Source organism: Salvelinus fontinalis, chromosome 26 (assembly GCF_029448725.1).
Source record: "Salvelinus fontinalis isolate EN_2023a chromosome 26, ASM2944872v1, whole genome shotgun sequence".
Classification (NCBI taxonomy): domain Eukaryota; kingdom Metazoa; phylum Chordata; class Actinopteri; order Salmoniformes; family Salmonidae; genus Salvelinus; species Salvelinus fontinalis.
Genome location: NC_074690.1, coordinates 6,498,276 through 6,524,171, shown reverse-complemented (window position 1 = coordinate 6,524,171; position 25,896 = coordinate 6,498,276). Strand labels below are relative to the sequence as shown.

At 46.1% G+C, this 25,896-nt stretch overlaps 1 protein-coding gene across 3 annotated transcripts in view; it reads left to right on the top strand.

Annotated features, from left to right (window-relative positions):
* Nucleotides 1-25,896, top strand: part of LOC129823587 (collagen alpha-2(VI) chain-like) — a 47,110-nt gene that overhangs the window by 15,445 nt on the left and 5,769 nt on the right. For 2 of the 3 annotated variants that reach the window (XM_055882436.1, XM_055882438.1), the window contains 21 exons: nt 1,401-1,466; nt 3,981-4,079; nt 5,572-5,598; nt 5,702-5,827; nt 10,887-10,949; nt 11,049-11,111; nt 11,308-11,361; nt 11,457-11,492; nt 11,647-11,709; nt 11,839-11,964; nt 12,146-12,208; nt 13,870-13,920; nt 14,649-14,810; nt 14,915-14,950; nt 16,470-16,515; nt 20,416-20,568; nt 20,852-20,946; nt 22,679-22,860; nt 23,048-23,226; nt 23,613-23,651; nt 24,919-25,253. In XM_055882436.1, coding sequence (XP_055738411.1) covers nt 1,401-1,466; nt 3,981-4,079; nt 5,572-5,598; nt 5,702-5,827; nt 10,887-10,949; nt 11,049-11,111; nt 11,308-11,361; nt 11,457-11,492; nt 11,647-11,709; nt 11,839-11,964; nt 12,146-12,208; nt 13,870-13,920; nt 14,649-14,810; nt 14,915-14,950; nt 16,470-16,515; nt 20,416-20,568; nt 20,852-20,946; nt 22,679-22,860; nt 23,048-23,226; nt 23,613-23,651; nt 24,919-25,253 — 2,064 coding nt within the window. The remainder of the gene's footprint in view (nt 1-1,400; nt 1,467-3,980; nt 4,080-5,571; nt 5,599-5,701; nt 5,828-10,886; nt 10,950-11,048; nt 11,112-11,307; nt 11,362-11,456; nt 11,493-11,646; nt 11,710-11,838; nt 11,965-12,145; nt 12,209-13,869; nt 13,921-14,648; nt 14,811-14,914; nt 14,951-16,469; nt 16,516-20,415; nt 20,569-20,851; nt 20,947-22,678; nt 22,861-23,047; nt 23,227-23,612; nt 23,652-24,918; nt 25,254-25,896) is intronic. The other variant, XM_055882437.1, reaches the window with a different exon arrangement.

Genomic DNA, 25,896 nt, shown 5'->3' with positions numbered 1-25,896 from the left:
CTCACAGAACGGGACAACCGAGTGCTGAAGCGCGTAAAAAACTGTCTGTCCTCGGTTGCAACACTCACTACCGAGGTCCAAACTGCCTCTGGAAGCAACGTCAGCGGGCCGAGCAGCCGCACACAAGCCCCAGATCATCATGCCCAACGCCAAGCATTGGCTGGAGTGGTGTAAAGCTCGTCGCCATTGGACTCTGGAGCAGTGGAAATGCGTTCTCTGGAGGGATGAGTCAGTCTTCACCATCTGGCAGTCGGACTAATCTGGGTCGGACTAATCTGGGTTTGGTGGATGCCAGGAGAACGTTACCTGTTCCAATGCATAGTGCCAACTTTGTTTAGTATAGTGCTGACTGTAAAGTTTGGTGGAGGAGGAATAATGGTCTGGGGCTGTTTTCATGGCCCCTTAGTTCCAGTGAAGGAACATCTTAACGCTACAACATACAATGACATTCTAGACGATTCTGTGCTTCCAAATTTGTGGCAACAGTTTGGGGAAGGCCCTTTCCTGTTTCAGCATGAAAATGCCCCCGTGCACAAAGCCAGGTCCATACAAGAAATGGTTTGTCGAGATCGGTGTGGAAGAACTTGACTGGCCTGCACAGAGCCCTGACCTGAACCCTATCGAACACCTTTGGTATGAATTGGAACGCCGACTGCGAGCCAGGCCTAATCGCCCAACATCAGTGCCCGACCTCACTAGTGTTCTAGTGGCTGAATGGAAGCAAGTCCCTGCAGCAATGTTCCAACATCTAGTGGAAAGCCTTCCCAGAAGAGTGGAGGCTGTTATAGCAGCAATGTTCCAACATCTAGTGGAAAGCCTTCCCAGAAGAGTGGAGGCTGTTATAGCAGCAATGTTCCAACATCTAGTGGAAAGCCTTCCCAGAAGAGTGGAGGCTGTTATAGCAGCAATGTTCCAACATCTAGTGGAAAGCCTTCCCAGAAGAGTGGAAGCTGTTATAGCAGCAATGTTCCAACATCTAGTGGAAAGCCTTCCCAGAAGAGTGGAGGCTGTTACAGCAGCAATGTTCCAACATCTAGTGGAAAGCCTTCCCAGAAGAGTGGAGGCTGTTATAGCAGCAATGTTCCAACATCTAGTGGAAAGCCTTCCCAGAAGAGTGGAGGCTGTTATAGCAGCAATGTTCCAACATCTAGTGGAAAGCCTTCCCAGAAGAGTGGAGGCTGTTATAGCAGCAAAGGGGGACCAACTCCATATTAATACCCATGATTTTGGAATGAGATGTTTGATGAGCAGGTGTCCACATACTTTTGGTCATGTAGTGTATATATATATGTATACATTAGAGGTTTGATTATTTATTGATTGATTGATTAATACTAGATGTCTCTGTTTCTCCCTGTCTGATTGATTGATACTAGATGTCTCTGTTTCTCCCATGTTAGTGCTACAAGGTGAAGTGTCTGGAGACAGAAGGACCTCCTGGTCCCAAAGGACACAGAGGACAGAAGGTACACACAGACACACACACACACACACACACACACACACACACACACACACACACACACACACACACACACACACACACACACACAGACAGACAGACAGACAGACAGACAGACAGACAGACAGACAGACAGACAGACAGACAGACAGACAGACAGACAGACAGACAGACAGACAGACAGACAGACAGACAGACAGACAGACAGACAGACAGACAGACAGACAGACAGACAGACAGACAGACAGACAGACAGACAGACAGACAGACAGACAGACAGACAGACAGACAGACAGACAGACAGACAGACAGACAGACAGACAGACAGACAGACAGACAGACAGACAGACAGACAGACAGACAGACAGACAGACAGACAGACAGACAGACAGAGCTTGTTGTTCTCTCTGGTTTCTCCCGTTAAATACAGTTTTGTAACTATGTGCAAATCTCTCTCTCAATTCAATTAAAGGGCTTTATTGGCATGGGAAACATGTTAACTCTGCTCTCTCTCTCTCGCTCTCTCTCTCTCGCTCTCTCTCTCTCTCTCTGTGTTAAGTAACGTGTAATATCTGTGTAGGCTGAATTAGAAATTTACATGGTCAGATAATTGTTTTATATGAATTATATATGTTTGTCATAGAGAATAGGATGTAATGCAGAAAAAATATGTTGGCAGGACAAGGCTATGTATGTTTGTGCACATGGAAGTCAGTGATTTGTGTGTACTACAGGTTTTAATGAGGTAATACAAATGTGATGTGACTAAAATTAAAGGGCATGTAGTTGACTGAAATGGCCCACTGTTTTGGTCATTTTGATAATAACTACACTAAATCATTATTCAAATGAAATGTAACTTAATTATATTTTTGTCAAAATCACTAAGACTAGACTAAATCAAAAAAGAGTGACAAAATGAACACTGTGATAAACCAGGTCTCCATCCAACCTTTTTCATGCCAGTAAAGTACAAAAATGTCATGACAAAAGGCTTGGGTAGCATATAGCCTATACCGAAGAGGCTTGGGTAGCATATAGCCTATTGCGGAGAGGCTTGGGTAGCATATAGCCTATTGCGTAGAGGCTTGGGTAGCATATAGCCTATACCGAAGAGGCTTGGGTAGCATATAGCCTATTGCGGAGAGGCTTGGGTAGCTATAGCCTATTGCGGAGAGGCTTGGGTAGCATATAGCCTATTGCGGAGAGGCTTGGGTAGCATATAGCCTATTGCGGAGAGGCTTGGGTAGCATATAGCCTATACCGAAGAGGCTTGGGTAGCATATAGCCTATACCGAAGAGGCTTGGGTAGCATATAGCCTATTGCGGAGAGGCTTGGGTAGCATATAGCCTATTGCGTAGAGGCTTGGGTAGCATATAGCCTATACCGAAGAGGCTTGGGTAGCATATAGCCTATTGCGGAGAGGCTTGGGTAGCATATAGCCTATTGCGGAGAGGCTTGGGTAGCTATAGCCTATTGCGGAGAGGCTTGGGTAGCATATAGCCTATTGCGGAGAGGCTTGGGTAGCATATAGCCTATTGCGGAGAGGCTTGGGTAGCATATAGCCTATTGCGGAGAGGCTTGGGTAGCATATAGCCTATTGCGGAGAGGCTTGGGTAGCATATAGCCTATTGCGGAGAGGCTTGGGTAGCATATAGCCTATTGCGGAGAGGCTTGGGTAGCATATAGCCTATTGCGGAGAGGCTTGGGTAGCATATAGCCTATTGCGGAGAGGCTTGGGTAGCATATAGCCTATTGCGGAGAGGCTTGGGTAGCATATAGCCTATTGCGGAGAGGCTTGGGTAGCATATAGCCTATTGCGGAGAGGCTTGGGTAGCATATAGCCTATTGCGGAGAGGCTTGGATAGCTATAGCCTATTGCGGAGAGGCTTGGGTAGCATATAGCCTATACCGAAGAGGCTTGGGTAGCATATAGCCTATTGCGGAGAGGCTTGGATAGCTATAGCCTATTGCTCACGGTAACAGCTGGTAGAGAGAGGCTAGAAATGTGTAGCCGAAATAAGAAGCTAAATATTAGATAGATATTTGGCCATTCATTAGCTTGATATTAGGGCTATACATATGTAAGCCTACCTGTCAAAGTGCAATATTTTCTTTTAACAGATTATGAAATGGCAGATCTGTGCGTTTCTCCAGGCTGAGCTCTGCAGTCACTGGGCACACAGAGCTCCACAATTGATTCGGCCAACATTTATATTTTTAGACAAGAACATTATTCTGCCTAGGCTACAACACAGTTCAATGGGGATTTATTATTGCTATCAAGTGACTACGCTATTGTTTAGGGCTGTAAACTGCAGTGATGTAGGCTAATTTGAATAACCGCCATCTTGTTTCGAATGTATGTTAATGCCAAAATAACCTCCCTAGGCCTGATATGCCACCATTTGGATCTGTTTGGATCTGTTTGGATCTGTTTGGATCTGTTTGGATCTGTTTGGATCTGTTTACATGTTCCAGAAAGGTAGCAGGCCACTAATATCTTGTGTGTTACAGGGAATCAAAGGAGACAATGGCAACTCCGGTCTTAAAGGAGAGAGAGGAAGACAGGGCGACCCCGGCATCGAGGGTCCCATTGGTCAACCAGGAGTCAAGGCAAGTCTACAGGCTCCTCCCATTCACACACACGACCAGTAATTATGTAATTATGCAAATGTACCTAGTAATACTAGTGATAATGTATATATATAGTGACTAGTAATACTAGTGATAATGTATATATATAGTGACTAGTAATACTAGTGATAATGTATATATATAGTGACTAGTAATACCAGTAATTATGTAATTATGCAAATGTAACTAGTAATACTAGTGATAATGTATATATATAGTGACTAGTAATACTAGTGATAATGTATATTTATAGTGACTAGTAATACTAGTGATAATGTCTTTATATATAGTGACTAGTAATACTGTCTTTATATGTAGTGACTAGTAATACCAGTAATAATGTATTTATATATAGTGACTAGTAATACTAGTGATAATGTATTTATATATAGTGACTAGTAATATTGTCTTTATATATAGTGACTAGTAATACCAGTAATTATGTAATTATGCAAATGTACTAGTAATACTAGTAATAATGTCTTTATATATAGTGACTAGTAATACTAGTAATAATGTCTTTATATATAGTGACTAGTAATACTAGTAATAATGTCTTTATATATAGTGACTAGTAATACCAGTAATAATGTATTTATATATAGTGACTAGTAATATTGTCTTTATATATAGTGACTAGTAATGCTAGTAATAATGTCTTTATATATAGTGACTAGTAATATTGTCTTTATATATAGTGACTAGTAATGCTAGTAATAATGTCTTTATATATAGTGACTAGTAATATTGTCTTTATATATAGTGACCAGTAATAATGTCTTTATATATTGACTAGTAATACTAGTGATAATGTATTTATATGTAGTGATTAGTAATACTAGGGATAATGTATTTACATATAGTGACTAGTAATACGAGTGATAATGTCTTTATATATAGTGACTAGTAATACTAGTGATAATGTATTTATATGTAGTGACTAGTAATACCAGTAATAATGTATTTATATATAGTGACTAGTAATACTAGTGATAATGTATTTATATGTAGTGACGAGTAATACCAGTAATAATGTATTTATATATAGTGACTAGTAATACTAGTGATAATGTATTTATATGTAGTGACTAGTAATACTAGTGATAATGTATTTATATATAGTGACTAGTAATACTAGTGATAATGTATTTATATGTAGTGACTAGTAATACTAGTGATAATGTATTTATATATAGTGACTAGTAATACTAGTGATAATGTATTTATATATAGTGACTAGTAATACTAGTGATAATGTATTTATATATAGTGACTAGTAATACTAGTGATAATGTATTTATATGTAGTGACGAGTAATACCAGTAATAATGTGTGTTGTTTCCCTAATGGCTGTTGTTCTGCTGTTCTGTTGTTCTGTGTTCTGTTGTTCTGTGTTCTGTTGTTCTGTGTTCTGTTGTTCTGTTGTTCTGTTGTTCTGTGTTCTGTTCTAATTTCTGTTCTGTTCTTGTAGGGTGAAATTGGTCTGGAGGGGGAAAAGGTGAGATCAATATTTCATTAGGTATTAATCATTGATTATCAGATCTGGGCAGCGTGGGACTCAAGGTAGATTCTGTATTATTGCTGAGTGTGTGTTTTTAAAGGGAGAGATCGGAGCTGAGGGGAAGAAGGGTGTGGCCGGCCTCGCAGGACGCAACGGGACAGACGGACAAAAGGGGAAGATCGGACGCATCGGCGCTCCCGGCTGCAAAGGAGATCCAGGAGACAGGGTACGTTCTGAGAAACCTGATGAGATCCAGGAGACAGGGTACGTTCTGAGAAACCTGACGAGATCCAGGAGACAGGGTACGTTCTGAGAAACCTGACGAGATCCAGGAGACAGGGTACGTTCTGAGAAACCTGACTAGATCCAGGAGACAGGGTACGTTCTGAGAAACCTGACGAGATCCAGGAGACAGGGTATGTTCTGAGAAACCTGACTAGATCCAGGAGACAGGGTATGTTCTGAGAAACCTGACGAGATCCAGGAGACAGGGTATGTTCTGAGAAACCTGACGAGATCCAGGAGACAGGGTATGTTCTGAGAAACCTGACGAGATCCAGGAGACAGGGTATGTTCTGAGAAACCTGGCGAGATCCAGGAGACAGGGTATGTTCTGAGAAACCTGGCGAGATCCAGGAGACAGGGTACGTTTTGAGAAACCTGGATAGATCCAGGAGACAGGGTATGTTCTGAGAAACCTGACGAGATCCAGGAGACAGGGTACGTTCTGAGAAACCTGACGAGATCCAGGAGACAGGGTATGTTCTGAGAAACCTGATGAGATCCAGGAGACAGGGTACGTTCTGAGAAACCTGACGAGATCCAGGAGACAGGGTATGTTCTGAGAAACCTGACGAGATCCAGGAGACAGGGTACGTTCTGAGAAACCTGACGAGATCCAGGAGACAGGGTACGTTCTGAGAAACCTGACGAGATCCAGGAGACAGGGTAGGTTCTGAGAAACCTGACGAGATCCAGGAGACAGGGTACGTTCTGAGAAACCTGACGAGATCCAGGAGACAGGGTACGTTCTGAGAAACCTGACGAGATCCAGGAGACAGGGTACGTTCAGAGAAACCTGGCGAGATCCAGGAGACTGGGTACGTTCTGAGAAACCTGACGAGATCCAGGAGACAGGGTACGTTCAGAGAAACCTGACGAGATCCAGGAGACAGGGTACGTTCAGAAAAACCTGACTAGATCCAGGAGACAGGGTACGTTCAGAGAAACCTGGCGAGATCCAGGAGACAGGGTACGTTCTGAGAAACCTGACGAGATCCAGGAGACAGGGTACGTTCAGAGAAACCTGACGAGATCCAGGAGACAGGGTACGTTCAGAGAAACCTGACGAGATCCAGGAGACAGGGTACGTTCTGAGAAACCTGATGAGATCCAGGAGACAGGGTACGTTCAGAGAAACCTGACGAGATCCAGGAGACAGGGTATGTTCTGAGAAACCTGACTAGATTCAGGAGACAGGGTATGTTCTGAGAACCTGACGAGATCCAGGAGACAGGGTATGTTCTGAGAAACCTGACGAGATCCAGGAGACAGGGTATGTTCTGAGAAACCTGGCGAGATCCAGGAGACAGGGTATGTTCAGAGAAACCTGATGAGATCCAGGAGACAGGGTATGTTCTGAGAAACCTGACGAGCTCCAGGAGACAGGGTATGTTCTGAGAAACCTGGCGAGATCCAGGAGACAGGGTATGTTCAGAGAAACCTGACGAGATCCAGGAGACAGGGTATGTTCTGAGAAACCTGACGAGCTCCAGGAGACAGGGTATGTTCTGAGAAACCTGGCGAGATCCAGGAAACAGGGTACGTTCTGAGAAACCTGACGAGATCCAGGAGACAGGGTATGTTCTGAGAAACCTGACGAGATCCAGGAGACAGGGTACGTTCTGAGAAACCTGACGAGATCCAGGAGACAGGGTACGTTCTGAGAAACCTGACGAGATCCAGGAGACAGGGTACGTTCTGAGAAACCTGACGAGATCCAGGAGACAGGGTACGTTCTGAGAAACCTGACGAGATCCAGGAGACAGGGTACGTTCTGAGAAACCTGACGAGATCCAGGACACAGGGTACGTTCTGAGAAACCTGACGAGATCCAGGAGACAGGGTACGTTCTGAGAAACATGACGAGATCCAGGAGACAGGGTACGTTCTGAGAAACATGACGAGATCCAGGAGACAGGGTACGTTCAGAGAAACCTGATGAGATCCAGGAGACAGGGTACGTTCTGAGAAACCTGACGAGATCCAGGAGACAGGGTACGTTCTGAGAAACATGACGAGATCCAGGAGACAGGGTACGTTCTGAGAAACATGACGAGATCCAGGAGACAGGGTACGTTCTGAGAAACCTGACGAGATCCAGGAGACAGGGTAGGTTCTGAGAAACCTGACGAGATCCAGGAGACAGGGTATGTTCTGAGAAACCTGACGAGATCCAGGAGACAGGGTATATTCAGAGAAACCTGATGAGATCCAGGAGACAGGGTATGTTCTGAGAAACCTGACGAGATCCAGGAGACAGGGTACGTTCTGAGAAACATGACGAGATCCAGGAGACAGGGTATGTTCAGAGAAACCTGACGAGATCCAGGAGACAGGGTACGTTCTGAGAAACCTGACGAGATCCAGGAGACAGGGTACGTTCAGAGAAACCTGACGAGATCCAGGAGACAGGGTACGTTCTGAGAAACATGACGAGATCCAGGAGACAGGGTACGTTCTGAGAAACCTGACGAGATCCAGGAGACAGGGTACATTCTGAGAAACCTGACGAGATCCAGGAGACAGGGTATGTTCTGAGAAACCTGACGAGATCCAGGAGACAGGGTATGTTCTGGGAAACATGACGAGATCCAGGAGACAGGGTATGTTCTGGGAAACATGACGAGATCCAGGAGACAGGGTATATTCTGAGAAACCTGACGAGATCCAGGAGACAGGGTATGTTCTGAGAAACCTGACGAGATCCAGGAGACAGGGTATGTTCTGAGAAACCTGACGAGATCCAGGAGACAGGGTATGTTCTGAGAAACCTGACGAGATCCAGGAGACAGGGTATGTTCTGAGAAACATGACGAAATCCAGGAGACAGGGTACGTTCTGAGAAACCTGACGAGATCCAGGAGACAGGGTACGTTCTGAGAAACCTGACGAGATCCAGGAGACAGGGTACGTTCAGAGAAACCTGACGAGATCCAGGAGACAGGGTATGTTCTGAGAAACCTGACGAGATCCAGGAGACAGGGTATGTTCAGAGAAAGCTGATGAGATCCAGGAGACAGGGTATGTTCTGAGAAACCTGACGAGATCCAGGAGACAGGGTACGTTCAGAGAAACCTGATGAGATCCAGGAGACAGGGTACGTTCTGAGAAACCTGACGAGATCCAGGAGACAGGGTATGTTCTGAGAAACCTGACGAGATCCAGGAGACAGGGTATGTTCAGAGAAACCTGACGAGATCCAGGAGACAGGGTATGTTCAGAGAAACCTGATGAGATCCAGGAGACAGGGTATGTTCTGAGAAACCTGACGAGATCCAGGAGACAGGGTACGTTCTGAGAAACATGACGAGATCCAGGAGACAGGGTATGTTCAGAGAAACCTGACGAGATCCAGGAGACAGGGTATGTTCTGAGAAACCTGACGAGATCCAGGAGACAGGGTACGTTCTGAGAAACCTGACGAGATCCAGGAGACAGGGTACGTTCTAAGAAACATGACGAGATCCAGGAGACAGGGTACGTTCTGAGAAACCTGACGAGATCCAGGAGACAGGGTATATTCTGAGAAACCTGACGAGATCCAGGAGACAGGGTATATTCTGAGAAACCTGATGAGATCCAGGAGACAGGGTATGTTCTGGGAAACCTGACGAGATCCAGGAGACAGGGTATATTCTGAGAAACCTGATGAGATCCAGGAGACAGGGTACGTTCTGAGAAACCTGACGAGATCCAGGAGACAGGGTATATTCTGAGAAACATGACGAGATCCAGGAGACAGGGTATATTCTGAGAAACCTGATGAGATCCAGGAGACGGGGTACGTTCTGAGAAACCTGACGAGATCCAGGAGACAGGGTATATTCTGAGAAACCTGATGAGATCCAGGAGACAGGGTACGTTCTGAGAAACCTGACGAGATCCAGGAGACAGGGTACGTTCTGAGAAACCTGACGAGATCCAGGAGACAGGGTATGTTCTGAGAAACCTGACTAGATCCAGGAGACAGGGTACGTTCTGAGAAACCTCACGAGATCCAGGAGACAGGGTATGTTCAGAGAAACCTGACGAGATCCAGGAGACAGGGTATGTTCTGAGAAACCTGACAGAACATAACATCTTGTAAGGTACGACGCTGCAGAAGAGAAGCAGGTACGGAGAGTTTAAATTTAATTTGGAACGGACGTGGCAACAGGACAGGAACAGTGTCAGAACTGGGAAACACAAAGACAGGCGACAATCAATGCAGCAGCGGGGAACAGAGCTGGGGAACTGACACATATAGAGGAGGTAATAATCAGGTGATAGAGTCCAGGAGAGTCCAATATCGCTGATGCGCGTGACAAGGGAAGGCAGGTGTGCGTAATGATGGTGTCAGGAGTGCGTAATGCAGGACAGCCTTCGAGCGCCACGGAGGGGGAGGCGTGACACATCTATTATATATGTTCTGAGAAACCTGACAGATCAACACATCTATTATATGTTCTATTACTAGCATGTCACGCCCTGACCTTAGAGAGCCTTTTTATGTCTCTATTTGGTTTGGTCAGGGTGTGATTTGGGGTGGGCATTCTATGTTTTGTTTTCTATGTTTCTTTATTTCTATGTTTTGGCCGGGTATGGTTCTCAATCAGGGACAGCTGTCTATCGTTGTCTCTGATTGGGAACCATACTTAGGTAGCCCTTTTCCCTCCTTTCTGTGTGGGAAGTTGTCTTTGTTTGTGGCACTATAGCCCTGTAAGCTTCACGGTTGTTTCGTTCGTTTGTTGTTTTGTTGGCGACATTTTAAACAAAAAGGAAAATGTACGCCCACCACGCTGCACTTTGGTCTCCTTCCAGCATCAGCCGTGACATAGCAACACTATTGGCTTGATATTTAATTGAGTTCTCAACAAACGTGAATTCTACTTCAAGTAAACCAACCCTTGAAATCATGTTGTTGATTTGTGGTTGAAATCTGGTTGAAATGAGTGTACATTGACCACTATTTTCCCAGTGTGTGTGTGTGTGTTATAAATATGTGTGCGTGTCTCTGACAACAGGGTCCTGATGGTCACTCGGGAGACGCGGGCAACGGTGGACTTCCTGGAACAGACGGAGAGAAGGTACGCGATTGAGATCAAACAGAACTGTAATCATAAAACTACAACGCCTCGTTTGCTGCTTGGACCCTAGTTCTACAATCACTGTGTTTGTGTCTCCAGGGAGATCCCGGTCGATCAGGAAGCGCAGGCCCCCTCGGCCCGGTGGGAGACGCTGGACCTAAGGTAAACAGGAAGTCACTGCACACGATATGATGTTACTTCCTACATCCCAGTGTTCCATACAGCTATGCATCATCCCTGACCTCTGTTGCTCTTCACTGCTCCTCTCTGGTTGTTAGACCAGGGACCTGATAGAAAGGTCAGAGGTCAGAGTTAGAGGTTAAAGGGTAAATAACCCTGTTGTCCTCCTCCTCCTCAGGGTGAGAGAGGGAGTCCCGGCTCGCCTGGCTTCCCTGGAGCCAAAGGAACACCAGTAAGAACCTCTACTCCACACACACTATAACACTCTCACTGGCCCAGTAATGTAGAATACTGTACGTCATATAATCATTTGTGTGTCTCTTCTAGGGAACTATTGGAGGCCCAGGAGACAAGGGAGAACTGGTGAGACCCTCTGAATCTCTGCACAGTCAACGTGTTCTAGGGAAACTAGCTCTGTGTCTCAATATTGTCTGTACGTTGTGACATAGTCTAACGGTTGTGTACTGTTTGTCCAGTTGTGTTTGTCTAATGGTTGTTGGGTCGTGGTGTTTTGTAGGGGAGAAGAGGAGACTTTGGGTCAAAGGGGAATCAGGGAACAGACGGAGTTAAAGGAGACAAGGTATGACACAACATCGCTCACACACACACACTTGCTCTCACACGCACACACACGCACACACACACACACACACTTCTTTCACTCGCTCAGACACACACACACCCTACCTGTTGTCCTCGTGTGTTTCAGGGCGAGGCAGGACCTGAGGGGCTGAGAGGACTACCAGGTGAAGTAGGAAACAAAGGAACCAAGGGAGACAACGGACTCCCGGGGCCACGCGGGCCCCCCGGCACTTCAGGAGCGGCAGGGAAGAACGTAGGTCACAGATCATACCTTCACCAGTCCGATCACAATGCTTTCCTCATGTTCTCGGCTTCCTGTATGTGTGTGTGTGTGTGTGTGTACATGATCATGTTATGGTGATATGGTGGCAATTTACAGTAACCACGGGGATGGCATGATAATGTTGCTATGGTAACCACTATCTGTGTAACAGGGTACCCGTGGCGACCCCGGTGATGCCGGACCGAGAGGAGACCCCGGCCTGGCAGGACCAAAGGTGTGTGTCTGTTTGTCTCAGTGTGTGTAGTTCTCAGTGTGTCTGTTTGTCTGAGTGTGTGTGTAGTTCTCAGTGTGTGTAGTTCTCAGTGTGTAGTTCTCAGTGTGTGTAATTCTCAGTGTGTAGTTCTCAGTGTGTGTAGTTCTCAGTGTGTGTAGTTCTCAGTGTGTAGTTCTCAGTGTGTGTAGTTCTCAGTGTGTAGTTCTCAGTGTGTGTAGTTCTCAGTGTGTGTAGTTCTCAGTGTGTAGTTCTCAGTGTGTGTAGTTCTCAGTGTGTAGTTCTCAGTGTGTGTAGTTCTCAGTGTGTGTAGTTCTCAGTGTGTAGTTCTCAGTGTGTGTAGTTCTCAGTGTGTAGTTCTCAGAGTGTTTGTGTTTGTCTCAGTGTGTGTAGTTCTCAGTGTGTAGTTCTCAGTGTGTTTGTCTCAGTGTGTGTAGTTCTCAGTGTGTGTAGTTCTCAGTGTGTGTAGTTCTCAGTGTGTGTAGTTCTCAGTGTGTAGTTCTCAGTGTGTGTAGTTCTCAGTGTGTAGTTCTCAGTGTGTGTAGTTCTCAGTGTGTAGTTCTCAGAGTGTTTGTGTTTGTCTCAGTGTGTGTAGTTCTCAGAGTGTAGTTCTCAGTGTGTAGTTCTCAGTGTGTAGATCTCAGTGTGTAGTTCTCAGAGTGTTTGTGTTTGTCTCAGTGTGTGTAGTTCTCAGTGTGTAGTTCTCAGAGTGTTTGTGTTTGTCTCAGTGTGTGTAGTTCTCAGTGTGTAGTTCTCAGTGTGTGTAGTTCTCAGTGTGTGTAGTTCTCAGTGTGTAGTTCTCAGTGTGTTTGTCTCAGTATGTGTAGTTCTCAGTGTGTGTAGTTCTCAGTGTGTAGTTCTCAGTGTGTTTGTCTCCGTGTGTGTAGTTCTCAGTGTGTGTAGTTCTCAGTGTGTGTAGTTCTCAGTGTGTAGTTCTCAGTGTGTAGTTCTCAGTGTGTGTAGTTCTCAGTGTGTAGTTCTCAGTGTGTAGTTCTCAGTGTGTGTAGTTCTCAGTGTGTGTAGTTCTCAGTGTGTGTAGTTCTCAGTGTGTAGTTCTCAGAGTGTAGTTCTCAGTGTGTTTGTCTCAGTGTGTTTGTCTCAGTGTGTGTAGTTCTCAGTGTGTAGTTCTCAGTGTGTGTAGTTCTCAGTGTGTAGTTCTCAGTGTGTGTAGTTCTCAGTGTGTAGTTCTCAGTGTGTAGTTCTCAGTGTGTAGTTCTCAGAGTGTGTGGTGCGTCTGATACGACGAGGAGCAGGATGAACTGCAGATGTTACAGATGAGTGAGATGCAAAACAACAGAGAAGTTAAAGGATCTTCTAGCTGTTGTGGAAGTCAACCTGACATTGCTGTTGACTTCATGTCTGACTCTCTCTTTAATGCAGGAGGTTCCCAAACTCAGTTATCGGGACCTCGAGGGGGGCATGTTTTGGTTTTTGGCCCTAGCAACACACAACTAATCATCAAGCTTTGATCATTTGAATCAGATGTAGAGCGTTATGGGCAAAAAAACGAAATGTGCACCCAGGAGGACCCAGGACCGAGTTTGGGAACCCTGATGTGACTGTTTTGACTGTGTTGTGATCGATTGATTTCTGTGCTGATCGATTGATTTCTGTGCTGATCGATTGATTTCTGTGCTGATCGATTGATTTCTGTGCTGCTGTAGGGCGACGTGGGAAGAGCTGGCTTCAGTTACCCAGGACCAAGAGGACCAACGGTACACACACACACACACACCAGCACACACACCAGAGGCTGGTGACTTGAACAATTTACAAGGATGGGAGAACCACAGTAGAGGCGAGGACTGAGACAGGGTTGTCACGGTGATGACAAAGCAGGAAGGGGACTGAAACAGGGTTGTCACGGAGATGACAAAGCAGGAAGGGGACTGAGACAGGGTTGTCATGGAGATGACAAAGCTGGAGGGGGAATGAGAGGGCTACTTACAGTGTTGGGAAGGGTTCACAGCAGTGATTGAATGAGGGTATGAGTCATGAGTTGAGGTGTTCAGAGGCTTCAGTCCAGAACAGGGGTGGAGGTGTTCAGAGACTTGTCTTCAGTCCAGAACAGGGGTTGAGGTGTTCAGAAACTTCAGTCCAGAACAGGGGTTGAGGTGTTCAGAGACTTGACTTCAGTCCAGAACAGCTCATCACACCCAGTGGCTCTGGGTCTGTTTACACGAAGTTTGTTTCCCCAATGAAGGACATCTAAGAATTCACCAAGGTCAAACAGAGACTGCTCATCTCGCCCACTTATGTATTTGGTGAATATATTTGAATATATTCAGTATAGTTTATTCTAAAAAGGATCAATTTAATATTTCATAACTTTAAAAAAAATAATCTGAAATTCACTGAGTAGGATGGTTCCCTGACACACACACACACTCCCTAACAGCCTAACACTCTCTCTAACACACTGTCTGACCCTGTGTGTATTCAGGGTGAACGTGGCGAGAAGGGCGGTCTAGGATCCAGAGGAAGCAGAGGAGACTGTGGCCCCAAGGGAGGGCCAGGGGGAGCGGGGACCCCTGGAGAGGGGGGTGAACCAGGGCCTCAGGGAGAACCTGGATTCAGAGGACCAAGAGGAGTGGGTGGACGAGACGTACGTACACAAGCACCCACACATACACACACAGACAGTGCTTCCGCACGGTGTGTGAGTGTGTGTTGTAATCTGTGTATGAAAGTATCTCTTTCTCTCTACAGGGAGATCCAGGTCCTGAGGGAGACCCCGGTCTCACAGTAAGAACCTCTATCCCTCTTTTATCATCCCTCTATCTCTCCATCCCTGCATCCCTCCATCCCTCCATCCCCTCTATCCCTCCATCCCTCTACCCCTCCATCTCTTCATCCCTCTATCCCTCCATCCCCTCTATCCCTGCATCCCTATACCCCTCCATCTCTTCATCCCTCTATCCCTCTTTTATCATCCCTATACCCCTCCATCTCTTCATCCCTCTATCCCTCTTTTATCATCCCTATACCCCTCCATCTCTTCATCCCTCTATCCCTCTTTTATCATCCCTATACCCCTCCATCCCTCCATCCCTCTACCCCTCCATCTCTTCATCCCTCCATCCCTCCATCCCTCTACCCCTCCATCCCTCTACCCCTCCATCCCTCTACCCCTCCAACCCTCCAACCCTCCAACCCTCCATCTCTCTACCCCTCCATCTCTTCATCCCTCCATCCCTCCATCCCTCCATCCCTCTACCCCTCCAACCCTCCATCCCTCTACCCCTCCATCCCTCTACCCCTCCATCCCTCCATCCCTCTACCCCTCCATCCCTCTACCCCTCCATCCCTCCATCCCTCCATCCCTCTACCCCTCCAACCCTCTATCCCTCCAACCCTCCATCCCTCCATCCCTCCATCCCTCCATCCCTCTACCCCTCCATCCCTCTACCCCTCCAACCCTCCAACCCTCCATCCCTCTACCCCTCCATCCCTCTACCCCTCCATCCCTCCATCCCTCCATCCCTCTACCCCTCCATCCCTCTACCCCTCCATCCCTCCATCCCTCCATCCCTCCATCCCTCTACCCCTCCAACCCTCTATCCCTCCATCCCTCCATCCCTCCATCCCTCCATCCCTCCATCCCTCCAACCCTCCATCCCTCCATCCCTCCAACCCTCCATCCCTCCATCCCTCCATCCCTCCATCCCTCCATCCCCCAGCCCTCCATCCCTCCATCCCTCCATCCCTCTACCCCTCCATCCCTCTACCCCTCCAACTCTCCATCCCTCCAACCCTCCATCCCTCCAACCCTCCATCCCTCCATCCCTCTACCCCTCCATCCCTCTACCCCTCCATCCCTCTACCCCTCCATCCCTCCATCCCTCCACCCCTCCATCCCTCTACCCCTCCACCCCTCTACCCCTCCATCCCTCCATCCCTCTACCCCTCCATCCCTCTACCCCTCTACCCCTCCATCCCTCTATCCCTCCAACCCTCCATCCCTCCATCCCTCTACCCCTCCATCCCTCTACCCCTCCATCCCTCTACCCCTCTATCCCTCCATCCCTCCATCCCTCTACCCCTCTACCCCTCCATCCCTCTATCCCTCCAACCCTCCATCCCTCTACCCCTCTACCCCTCCATCCCTCTACCCCTCCATCCCTCTACCCCTCTACCCCTCTACCCCTCCATCCCTCTATCCCTCCATCCCTCCATCCCTCCATCCCCTCTATCCCTCTTATCACTCTTTTGTCATCCCTCTCAGAGAAAGGTCATGTGATGAAATGTGATGTTTTCATTGTAGGAATGTGATGTCATGAACTACATCAGAGAGACCTGTGGCTGCTGTGGTGAGTTATTCAGACACACACACACACACACACACACACACACACACACACACACACACACACACACACACACACACACACACACACACACACACACACACACACACACACACACAGCCTGAAATCCACGTGTTACATGCCTCCGACTGAGACCTGGTCAGCAGATAATGGCCCTGAATTAACAGGGTGGAATGACGAGACGGACAAAAGTTAGTAGTGTTCAGTATTAGACTCCAAGATGCATTAAATTATACAGTAGTTTTACTTTTTTCATGTTTTGTCATTACAAGTGCATTGTAGTATTTAGTATTTTTCACATTCCAAAAAATAAAGGCCTCAAGTTCAAAAAGCTATCTCCATATATCTGCAGAATCCGCTAATTACCTCTCAGTAACAGTCAAATAACTAGTGCATATAACCTGAGCCTATTCAATCCGTATAGAAGTTAGTGTATAACAACAAAAGCTAGCAAAACAAATGTTCTATTAGCATAAAGCTAGCAAACTGTTTAACATGTTTAACACATTCTATCTTCACATTGCATAAGTGCATATATTACCTGAAGTTAACTGAGACTTCGTTCATAGAAAATAAATCCAATAGGAGCTAAAAAATATTGTTGAAAAAAGTATAAAAAGTTTGGGTGCCATCTTGTTCACGTTGCCATTAGCAACCTCCATTACTTATACCTCCATTACCATTACTCCATTACTTATAATGGGGGAAATACCAACCAGTTTATCACTCGGGTTTAAAACTCCCTTCAATTACCTTCAAACATCACCAAACTCGTGGACTACAGCGCTTTCAGAAAGAATTCACACCCCTTTGACTTGTTCCACATTTTGTTGTGTTACAGCCTGAATTTAAAATGGATTAAATTGATATTTTGAGTCCTTGATCTACACACAATAATCCATAATGTCAAAAGTGGAATGTTTGTATGTTTGTAGAAAAAGAAAAAAAAACATTAAAAGCTGAAATATCTTGAGTCCATAAGTATTCAACCGCCTAAATAAGTTCAGGAGTAAACATTTTGATAAGTTGCATGGACTCAATAATTGTGGTTAACATGATTTTTGAATAGCTACCCCATTGTTGTACCCCACACATACAATTATCTGTAAGGTCTCTCAATCAAGGACAGATTCAACCACAAAAGACCATGGAGATTTTTCAATGCCTTTGCAAAGAAGGGCACCGATTGGTAGATGTGTAAAAAAGAAAACTGCTGAATATCCCTAGGAGCATGGTGAAGTAATTAATTATGCTTTGGATGGTGTATCAATACACCCAGTCAATACAAAGTTACAGGCGTCCTTCCTAACTTAGTTGCCAGAGAGAAAGAAAACCGCTCAGGAATTTCACCATGAGGCCAATGCTGTATGTACTGTAGTTAAACATTGTATCTCAATATATACTGTATGGTATGTAGTTAAACATCGTAATGTCATAGTATACTTTTGCACATGACCTGAATTAACAGGGTGGAATGATGAGATGAAAGTTATACTGAACAAAAATATAAACGCAAGATCCAACACAGTTCATATCAGGAAATCAGTCAATGGAAATTAATTAATTAGGTCCTAATCTATGGATTTCCCATTACTAGGAATGCAGATATGCATCTGTTGGTCACAGATACATAAAAAAGGTAGGGGCTTGGATCAGAACCAGTCAGTATCTGGTGTGACCACCATTTGCCTCATGCAGCGTGACACATCTCCTTCACATAGAGTTGATCAGGCTGCTGATCGGGGCCTGTGGAATGTTCCACTCCTCTTCAATGGCTGTGTGAAGTAGCTGGATTTTTGGTGTGAACTGGAACACGCTGTCGTACATGTCGATCCAGAGCATCCCAAACATGCTCAATGGGGTGACATGTCTGGTGAGTATGCAGGCCATGGAAGAACTGGGACATTTGCAGCATCCAGGAATTGTGTACAGATCCTTGCGACACGAGGCTGTGCAATATCATGCTGAAACATGAGGTGATGGCGGCGGCTGAATGGCACGACAATGGGCCTCAGGATCTCATCACGGTATCTCTGTGCATTCAAATTGCCATTGATAAAATGCAATTGTGTTCGTTGTCCGTAGCTTATACCTGTGCCCATACCATAACCCAACCACCACCATGGGGCACTCTGTTCACCATACACGTGGTCTGCAGTTGTGAGGCTGGCTGGACGTACTGCCAAATTCTCTAAAGCGACGTTGGAGGCAGAAATGAACACTCAATTCTCTGGCAGAAGTGCTGGTGGACATTCCTGCAGTCAGCATGCCAATTACACGCTCCCTCAAAACTTGAGACATCTGTGGCATTGTGTTGTGTGACAACACTACACATTTTAGAGTGGCCTTTTATTGTCCCCAGCACAAGGTGCACCTGTGTAATGGTCATGCTGTTTAATCAGCTTCTTGATATGCCACACCTGTCAGGTGGATGGATTATCTTGGCAAAGGAGAAATGCTCACTAACAGGGATGTAAACCAATGTATGCACATTTGAGAGAAATAAGTTTTTTGTGCGTACGGAACATTTCTGAGATCTTTTATTTCAGCTCATTACACATGGGACCAACACTTCACATGTTGCGTTTATATTTTTGTTCAGTGGTAGTTCTGTATCAGGCTCCAAGATTAAAGAAGAAACATCCAAGACCTCACGATCCCACCGACCTCACGATCCCACCGACCTTACGATCCCACTGACCTCACGACCTCACGATCCCACGATCCTACTGACCTCACGATCCCACTGACCTCACGACCTCACGATCCCACCGACCTCACGATCCCACCGACCTCACGATCCTACTGACCTCACGATCCTACTGACCTCACGATCCCACCGACCTCACGATCCTACTGACCTCACGATCCTACTGACCTCACGATCCTACTGACCTCACGATCCCACTGACCTCACGATCCTACTGATCTCACGATCCCACCGACCTCACGATCCTACTGACCTTACGATCCTACTGACCTTACGATCCCACCGACCTCACGATCTTACTGACCTCACGATCCCACAACACACAGCACAACATGATACACAAAGGTCAAGAAGGTAGAGACAACAATACATCACGCAAAGCAGCCACAACTGTCAGTAAGAGTGTCCATGATTGAGTCTGAATGAAGAGTTGGAGATTAAACTGTCCAGTTTGAGTGTTTGTTGCAGCTCGTTCCAGTCGCTAGCTGCAGCGAACTGAAAAGAGGAGCGACCCAGGGATGTGTGTGCTTTGGGGACCTTTAACAGAATGTGACTGGCAGAACGGGTGTTGTATGTGGAGGATGAGGGCTGCAGTAGATATCTCAGATAGGGGGGAGTGAGGCCTAAGAGGGTTTTATAAATAAGCATCAACCAGTAGGTCTTGCGATGGGAATACAGAGATGACCAGTTTACAGAGGAGTAGAGTGCAGTGATTTGTCCTATAAGGAGCATTGGTGGCAAATCTGATGGCCGAATGGTAAAGAACATCTAGCCGCTCGAGAGTACCCTTACCTGCCGATCTATAAATTATGTCTCTGTAATCTAGCATGGGTAGGATGGTCATCTGAATCAGGGTTAGTTTGGCAGCTGGGGTGAAAGAGGAGCGATTACGATAGAGGAAACCAAGTCTAGATTTAACTTTAGTCTGCAGCTTTGATATGTGCTGAGAGAAGGACAGTGTACCGTCTAGCCATACTCCCAAGTACTTGTATGAGGTGACTACCTCAAGCTCTATACCCACAGAGGTAGTAATCACACCTGTGGGGAGAGGGGCATTCTTCTGACCAAACCACATGACCTTTGTTTTGGAGGTGAACATGAGGCGAACAAAGAATAAGTGTTAGTCGCTGAGCACCATTAACCCCTGTAACCCTGTCGTGTTGTCCGTGCAGACTGTGAGAAGCGGTGCGGGGCGCTGGACATCGTGTTTGTGATTGACAGCTCAGAGTCCGTTGGTCTCGCCAACTTCACTCTGGAGAAGAACTTTGTCATCAACACCATCAACAGACTGGGGTCTATGGCCAAGGACCCCAACTCAGAGACAGGTACACACACACACACACACACACACACACACACACACACACACACACACACACACACACACACACACACACACACACACACACACACACACACACACACACACACACACACACACACACACACACACACACTACGACTACGACTATAGGCTTATTTGTGCGGTGTGAATTCAGATCCTGATCACTCAAAACTATTTTTTTTACACCCAGGTAACTTCTCCTGGTAGTACCGATTGTGTAGAATGTTACGTTTTTTTCCTCCCTGGTGACTCCGACCCTGCAGGTACCAGAGTGGGGGTGGTACAGTACAGTCACAGTGGAACCTTCCAGGCCATCAGGCTCAATGACTCCAAGATTGACTCCCTGTCTGCCTTCAAGGTATGTGGATCGGGGCTTCAAGGTAGAGGGCTGTATTCCCTGGTGGGTCCGACAGGACGTTCTGCATTTTTCATGCTGCGGGCGGACGAGCGGGTCAGACAGATGACTTTGGGATGAAAATATATTTTGTTGTCCGGCAGATCATTTGGAAACGGACATCTTTCTGGTTTGTATGCGTTAGCCTGGGCCTACCTTCTGTATTAAAAGTACAACCTTTGTCACATTAATCGCACTCAGCATTCGCTGCTTCAATTTAAGTAGTCTACCTCTCCTCTCCTAGTTGGGCCTAGTCTACCTCTCCTCTCCTAGTTGGGCCTAGTATATGTCTCCTCTCCTAGTTGGGCCTAGTCTACCTCTCCTCTCCTAGTTGGGCCTAGTCTACCTCTCCTCTCCTAGTTGGGCCTAGTCTACCTCTCCTCTCCTAGTTGGGCCTAGTATATGTCTCCTCTCCTAGTTGGGCCTAGTATATGTCTCCTCTCCTAGTTGGGCCTAGTATATGTCTCCTCTCCTAGTTGGGCCTTGTATATGTCTCCTCTCATTGAAATAGAGTAGGCTGCCTATGAATGGGCAGAGAATCACTGACAGTTATCTTTCCAAGGAAATTAATTTAGACTATTAGACTATAGTTTACTACTGTGTCTGTAAATACATATTGATAATGTAAAGTTAAATAAAGGTTAAATAGAAAAGAAGTGCAGGGTGCTCAACCAACGTGAGTCGAAGTGCGATCAAAAAAATGAGATCATCATTGATAAGGAAAACGCGTGGACAGGCTACTAGCAAACAGGCTACTAGCAAACAGGCTACTAGCAAACAGGCTACTAGCAAACAGGCTACTAGCAAACAGGTTACAAGCAAACAGGCTACTAGCAAACAGGTTACTAGCAAACAGGCTACTAGCAAACAGGCTACTAGCAAACAGGCTACTAGCAAACAGGCTGCTAGCAAACAGGCTACTAGCAAACAGGCTGCTAGCAAACAGGCTACTAGCAAACAGGCTACTAGCAAACAGGCTACTAGCAAACAGGCTACTAGCAAACAGGCTACTAGCAAACAGGCTACTAGCAAACAGGCTACTAGCAAACAGGCTACTAGCAAACAGGCTACTAGCAAACAGGCTACTAGCAAACAGGTTACTAGCAAACAGGCTACTAGCAAACAGGCTACTAGCAAACAGGCTACTAGCAAACAGGCTACTAGCAAACAGGCTACTAGCAAACAGGCTAAAACAGGCTACTAGCAAACAGGCTACTAGCAAACAGGCTACTAGGATAGGATATAGCCTATCTTTTAGGAGGACGATTAGCATATAGGATTTAATCGTCCTACTTCAAGGTAATATAACAATAATAACAATAATAAACTATATACCAATAATATGTGACCTCTACCTCAAAGTAATATAATAATAATAAACTATATAACAATAATATGTGACTCCCGGTCTGTCTTGAAGTGGAGCGACACACACATCTAACATTACCTGACACCTGAAGACTTGTATTAGCTCCCCAAGTTAATGCCTAGGCTTTAGCTCAGCGGGCGACACAGTCTTGTGGTGTTCAGATCGCCTGAGTTTGACCTTCGAACCCAGACTGAGACATAAACACACACACACCCCCGCCCTCCTTCGGCCGGACCCTTTGCAGGATGAGAACTGAAGACTTGCATTAACTCCCCGAGCTCAGTGGGCTAACACCTTCCCACCCTCTGCCTGTCCGTCTGTCTTCAGGATGCAGTGAAGCGTCTGGAGTGGATAGCCGGTGGGACGTGGACCCCGTCAGCGCTGAAGTACGCCTACGACCACCTGATCAAGGACAGCCGCCGAGCTAAAGCCAACGTCACCGTGGTGGTCATCACAGACGGACGGTTTGACCCCAGGGACGACGACTCACTGCTCACATACCTCTGCAGGTACCAGACCCGGGGGGACGGAGCTGTGCGTGTGTTGCGGGGGGGGGGGGCGGGGGGGGGGGGGGGGGTGTGTGTGTGTGTGTGTGTGTGTGTGTGTGTGTGTGTCGAGGGGGGTCACATGTTTTATCAGCTGTGTGTGCCACCTATCTGATGATTTGTGTGTGTGTGTGTGTGTGTGTGTGAGCAGCGACCCCAGTGTGGATGTGAGCGCTATAGGTATTGGGGACATGTTTGACCAGATAGAGGAGAATGAGAGCCTGAAGAGTATAGCCTGTCAGAGAGACGGTAGGGTGCTGGGGATGAGACGCTTCGCCGACCTGGTGGCAGAGGAGTTCATCGACAAGATAGAGACCGTGCTCTGCCCAGGTACACACACACACACACACACACACACACACACACACACACACACACACACACACACACACACACACACACACACACACACACACACACACACACACACACACACACACACACACACACACACACACACACACACTTACATTACATTTACATTTAAGTCATTTAGCAGACTCTCTTATCCAGAGCGACTTACAAGTACATACATTCATACTTTTTTTGTACTGGTCCCCCGTGGGAATCGAACCCACAACCCTGGCCTTGCAAGCACCATGCTCTACCAACTGAGCCACACGGGGCCTACATACAACATACAGTAAACACACACATTCTCTTGTACACATAGTACTTGTATAACAGAGATAAATGATCAATAACTTCTCTCTTAGACCCTGTGATTGTGTGTCCTGACCTTCCCTGTAAAACTGGTAAGATCATTCTGAGTATTGAGATTTAAAGATTTTCATTCTGATTTTGACTTGTTCCTTAACTAACCTTAACTACCATTAACTAACCTTAACTAACCTTAACGAACCTTAACTAACCTTAACGAACCTTAACTAACCTTAACTAACCTTAACTAACCTTAACTAACATTAACTAACCTTAACTAACCTTAACTATCATTAACTAACCTAAACTAACATTAACTAACCTTAACTAACCTTAACTATCATTAACTAACCTTAACTAACATTAACTAACCTTAACTAACCTTAACTAACCGTAACTAACCGTAACTATCATTAACTAACCTTAACTAACATTAACTCGTTCTCTGTACTTCCTCGATTGGCAATAAATAAACAAATGCGCTTTGACGTGGAAAACATTTAAACGTTAACATTAACATGACATCCCATCACCCTGAGGCTGAACAATGATAATAAAACCAGAGATTTAAAGAATTAACTAACTATAAAGGTAGAACGGGATTTCACAGATTAGAAAGGAAGAACGATTAAGTAACGTGCTTGGTGGGTGTACCGGCGGCCATATTGGGTGTACCGTTAACCAAATTCGGTATACCGGCGGCCATATTGGAAAGTGACCGTTGGGAATGTTGATTCGACATGTCATGTTTCATCGCCCACTGTTCTCCTGCTCCTTGGGGGGAGGGGGGGGGGCGTGCCTGACAGTGGCCTATCGCTCTGAATATTTCAAATTAATTAGCTTTATGGACTTTGCATTAGCGTACATAGCTCTGAGAGGAAGCTAACATTGTTAGCTATTACAACTGCCAGAGTAGATAAGCTTTCATGTTGTAAATTAAGCCACTAATCATATCTCTAAGCTTGTCCCTAAGGTTAGTGAATAGCTACTATTCTGGATCTTGGTTTTAAAAAAATCCTGTTAAGTTGGCTGGGAACTGCAGTTTTAGACACATCAATGCAACATTTTGCATAATGGCTGTGATGTTGAGCCGTTTCTGTCACTTGAAACTCTTAAAACACTTCCTGAATCCCTGTATACTACATACTATATACTATTAGTTCATTTTACTGTAAACGAGCGGTATCCTTTCAGTTGAGCGTAATAGCTCTTCACCTATCTACCGAAACTTGATGCTGTTGCTATGCAACCTCTTGCTAGCTTTTTAGTATAACAAATTACTAGCTAGACATTTTACGACTTCGGGTGTGTTCTTAAATTCAACGTGTGTGTGTCCCTTCAACGTGTGTGTGTGTGTTTCAGAACCAGCGGTGGCCAGCTGTATCCAGCGCCCTGTGGACCTTGTGTTCATGCTGGACGGGTCAGAGAGGATGGGAGTGGAGAACCACCGCCGCGCCAAGGAGTTCATCGAGAATGTGGCGCGCCGCCTCACCCTGGCCAACGGCCAATCAGACGACAGGAACGCCCGCGTGGCCCTGCTGCAGTACGGCGGCCAGTCAGAACAGAGGGTGGAGTTTTCGCTCACGCACAATCTGACGGTGATCGCTGATTCGCTGGCAGGGATGAGCTACATGGACTCCGCCTCCTCTCTGGGCAGCGCCATCATACACGCTGTCAACAACCTGGTGATGTCACAGGTACAGTCAGATCCATAATTATTGGCACCCCTGATAAACCCGATCCCTGGCCCTAACCCTGATAAAGATAAGCAAAAACCCCTGTATAAAATAAATCATTCAAATAGCTATATTGTATTCTCAAAACAAATTATATAAACATTAAAAATATCTCATTAAGATGGGGTTAAAATGATGGCCACCCTGTTTTCAATATTCCAGCACCCTCCCCTGTTTTCAATATTCCAGCACCCTCCCCTGTTTTCAATACTCTAGCACCCTCCCCTGTTTTCAATACTCTAGCACCCTCCACTGTTCAATACTCTAGCACCCTCCCCTGTTTTCAATACTCTAGCACCCTCTACTGTTCAATACTCCAGCACCCTCCACTGTTCAATACTCCAGCACCCTCCACTGTTCAATACTCCAGCACCCTCTACTGTTCAATACTCCAGCACCCTCTACTGTTCAATACTCCAGCACCCTCTACTGTTCAATACTCCAGCACCCTCTACTGTTCAATACTCCAGCACCCTCCACTGTATTTAATACTCCAGCACCCTCCACTGTTCAATACTCCAGCACCCTCTACTGTTCAATACTCTAGCACCCTCCACTGTTCAATACTCCAGCACCCTCTACTGTTCAATACTCCAGCACCCTC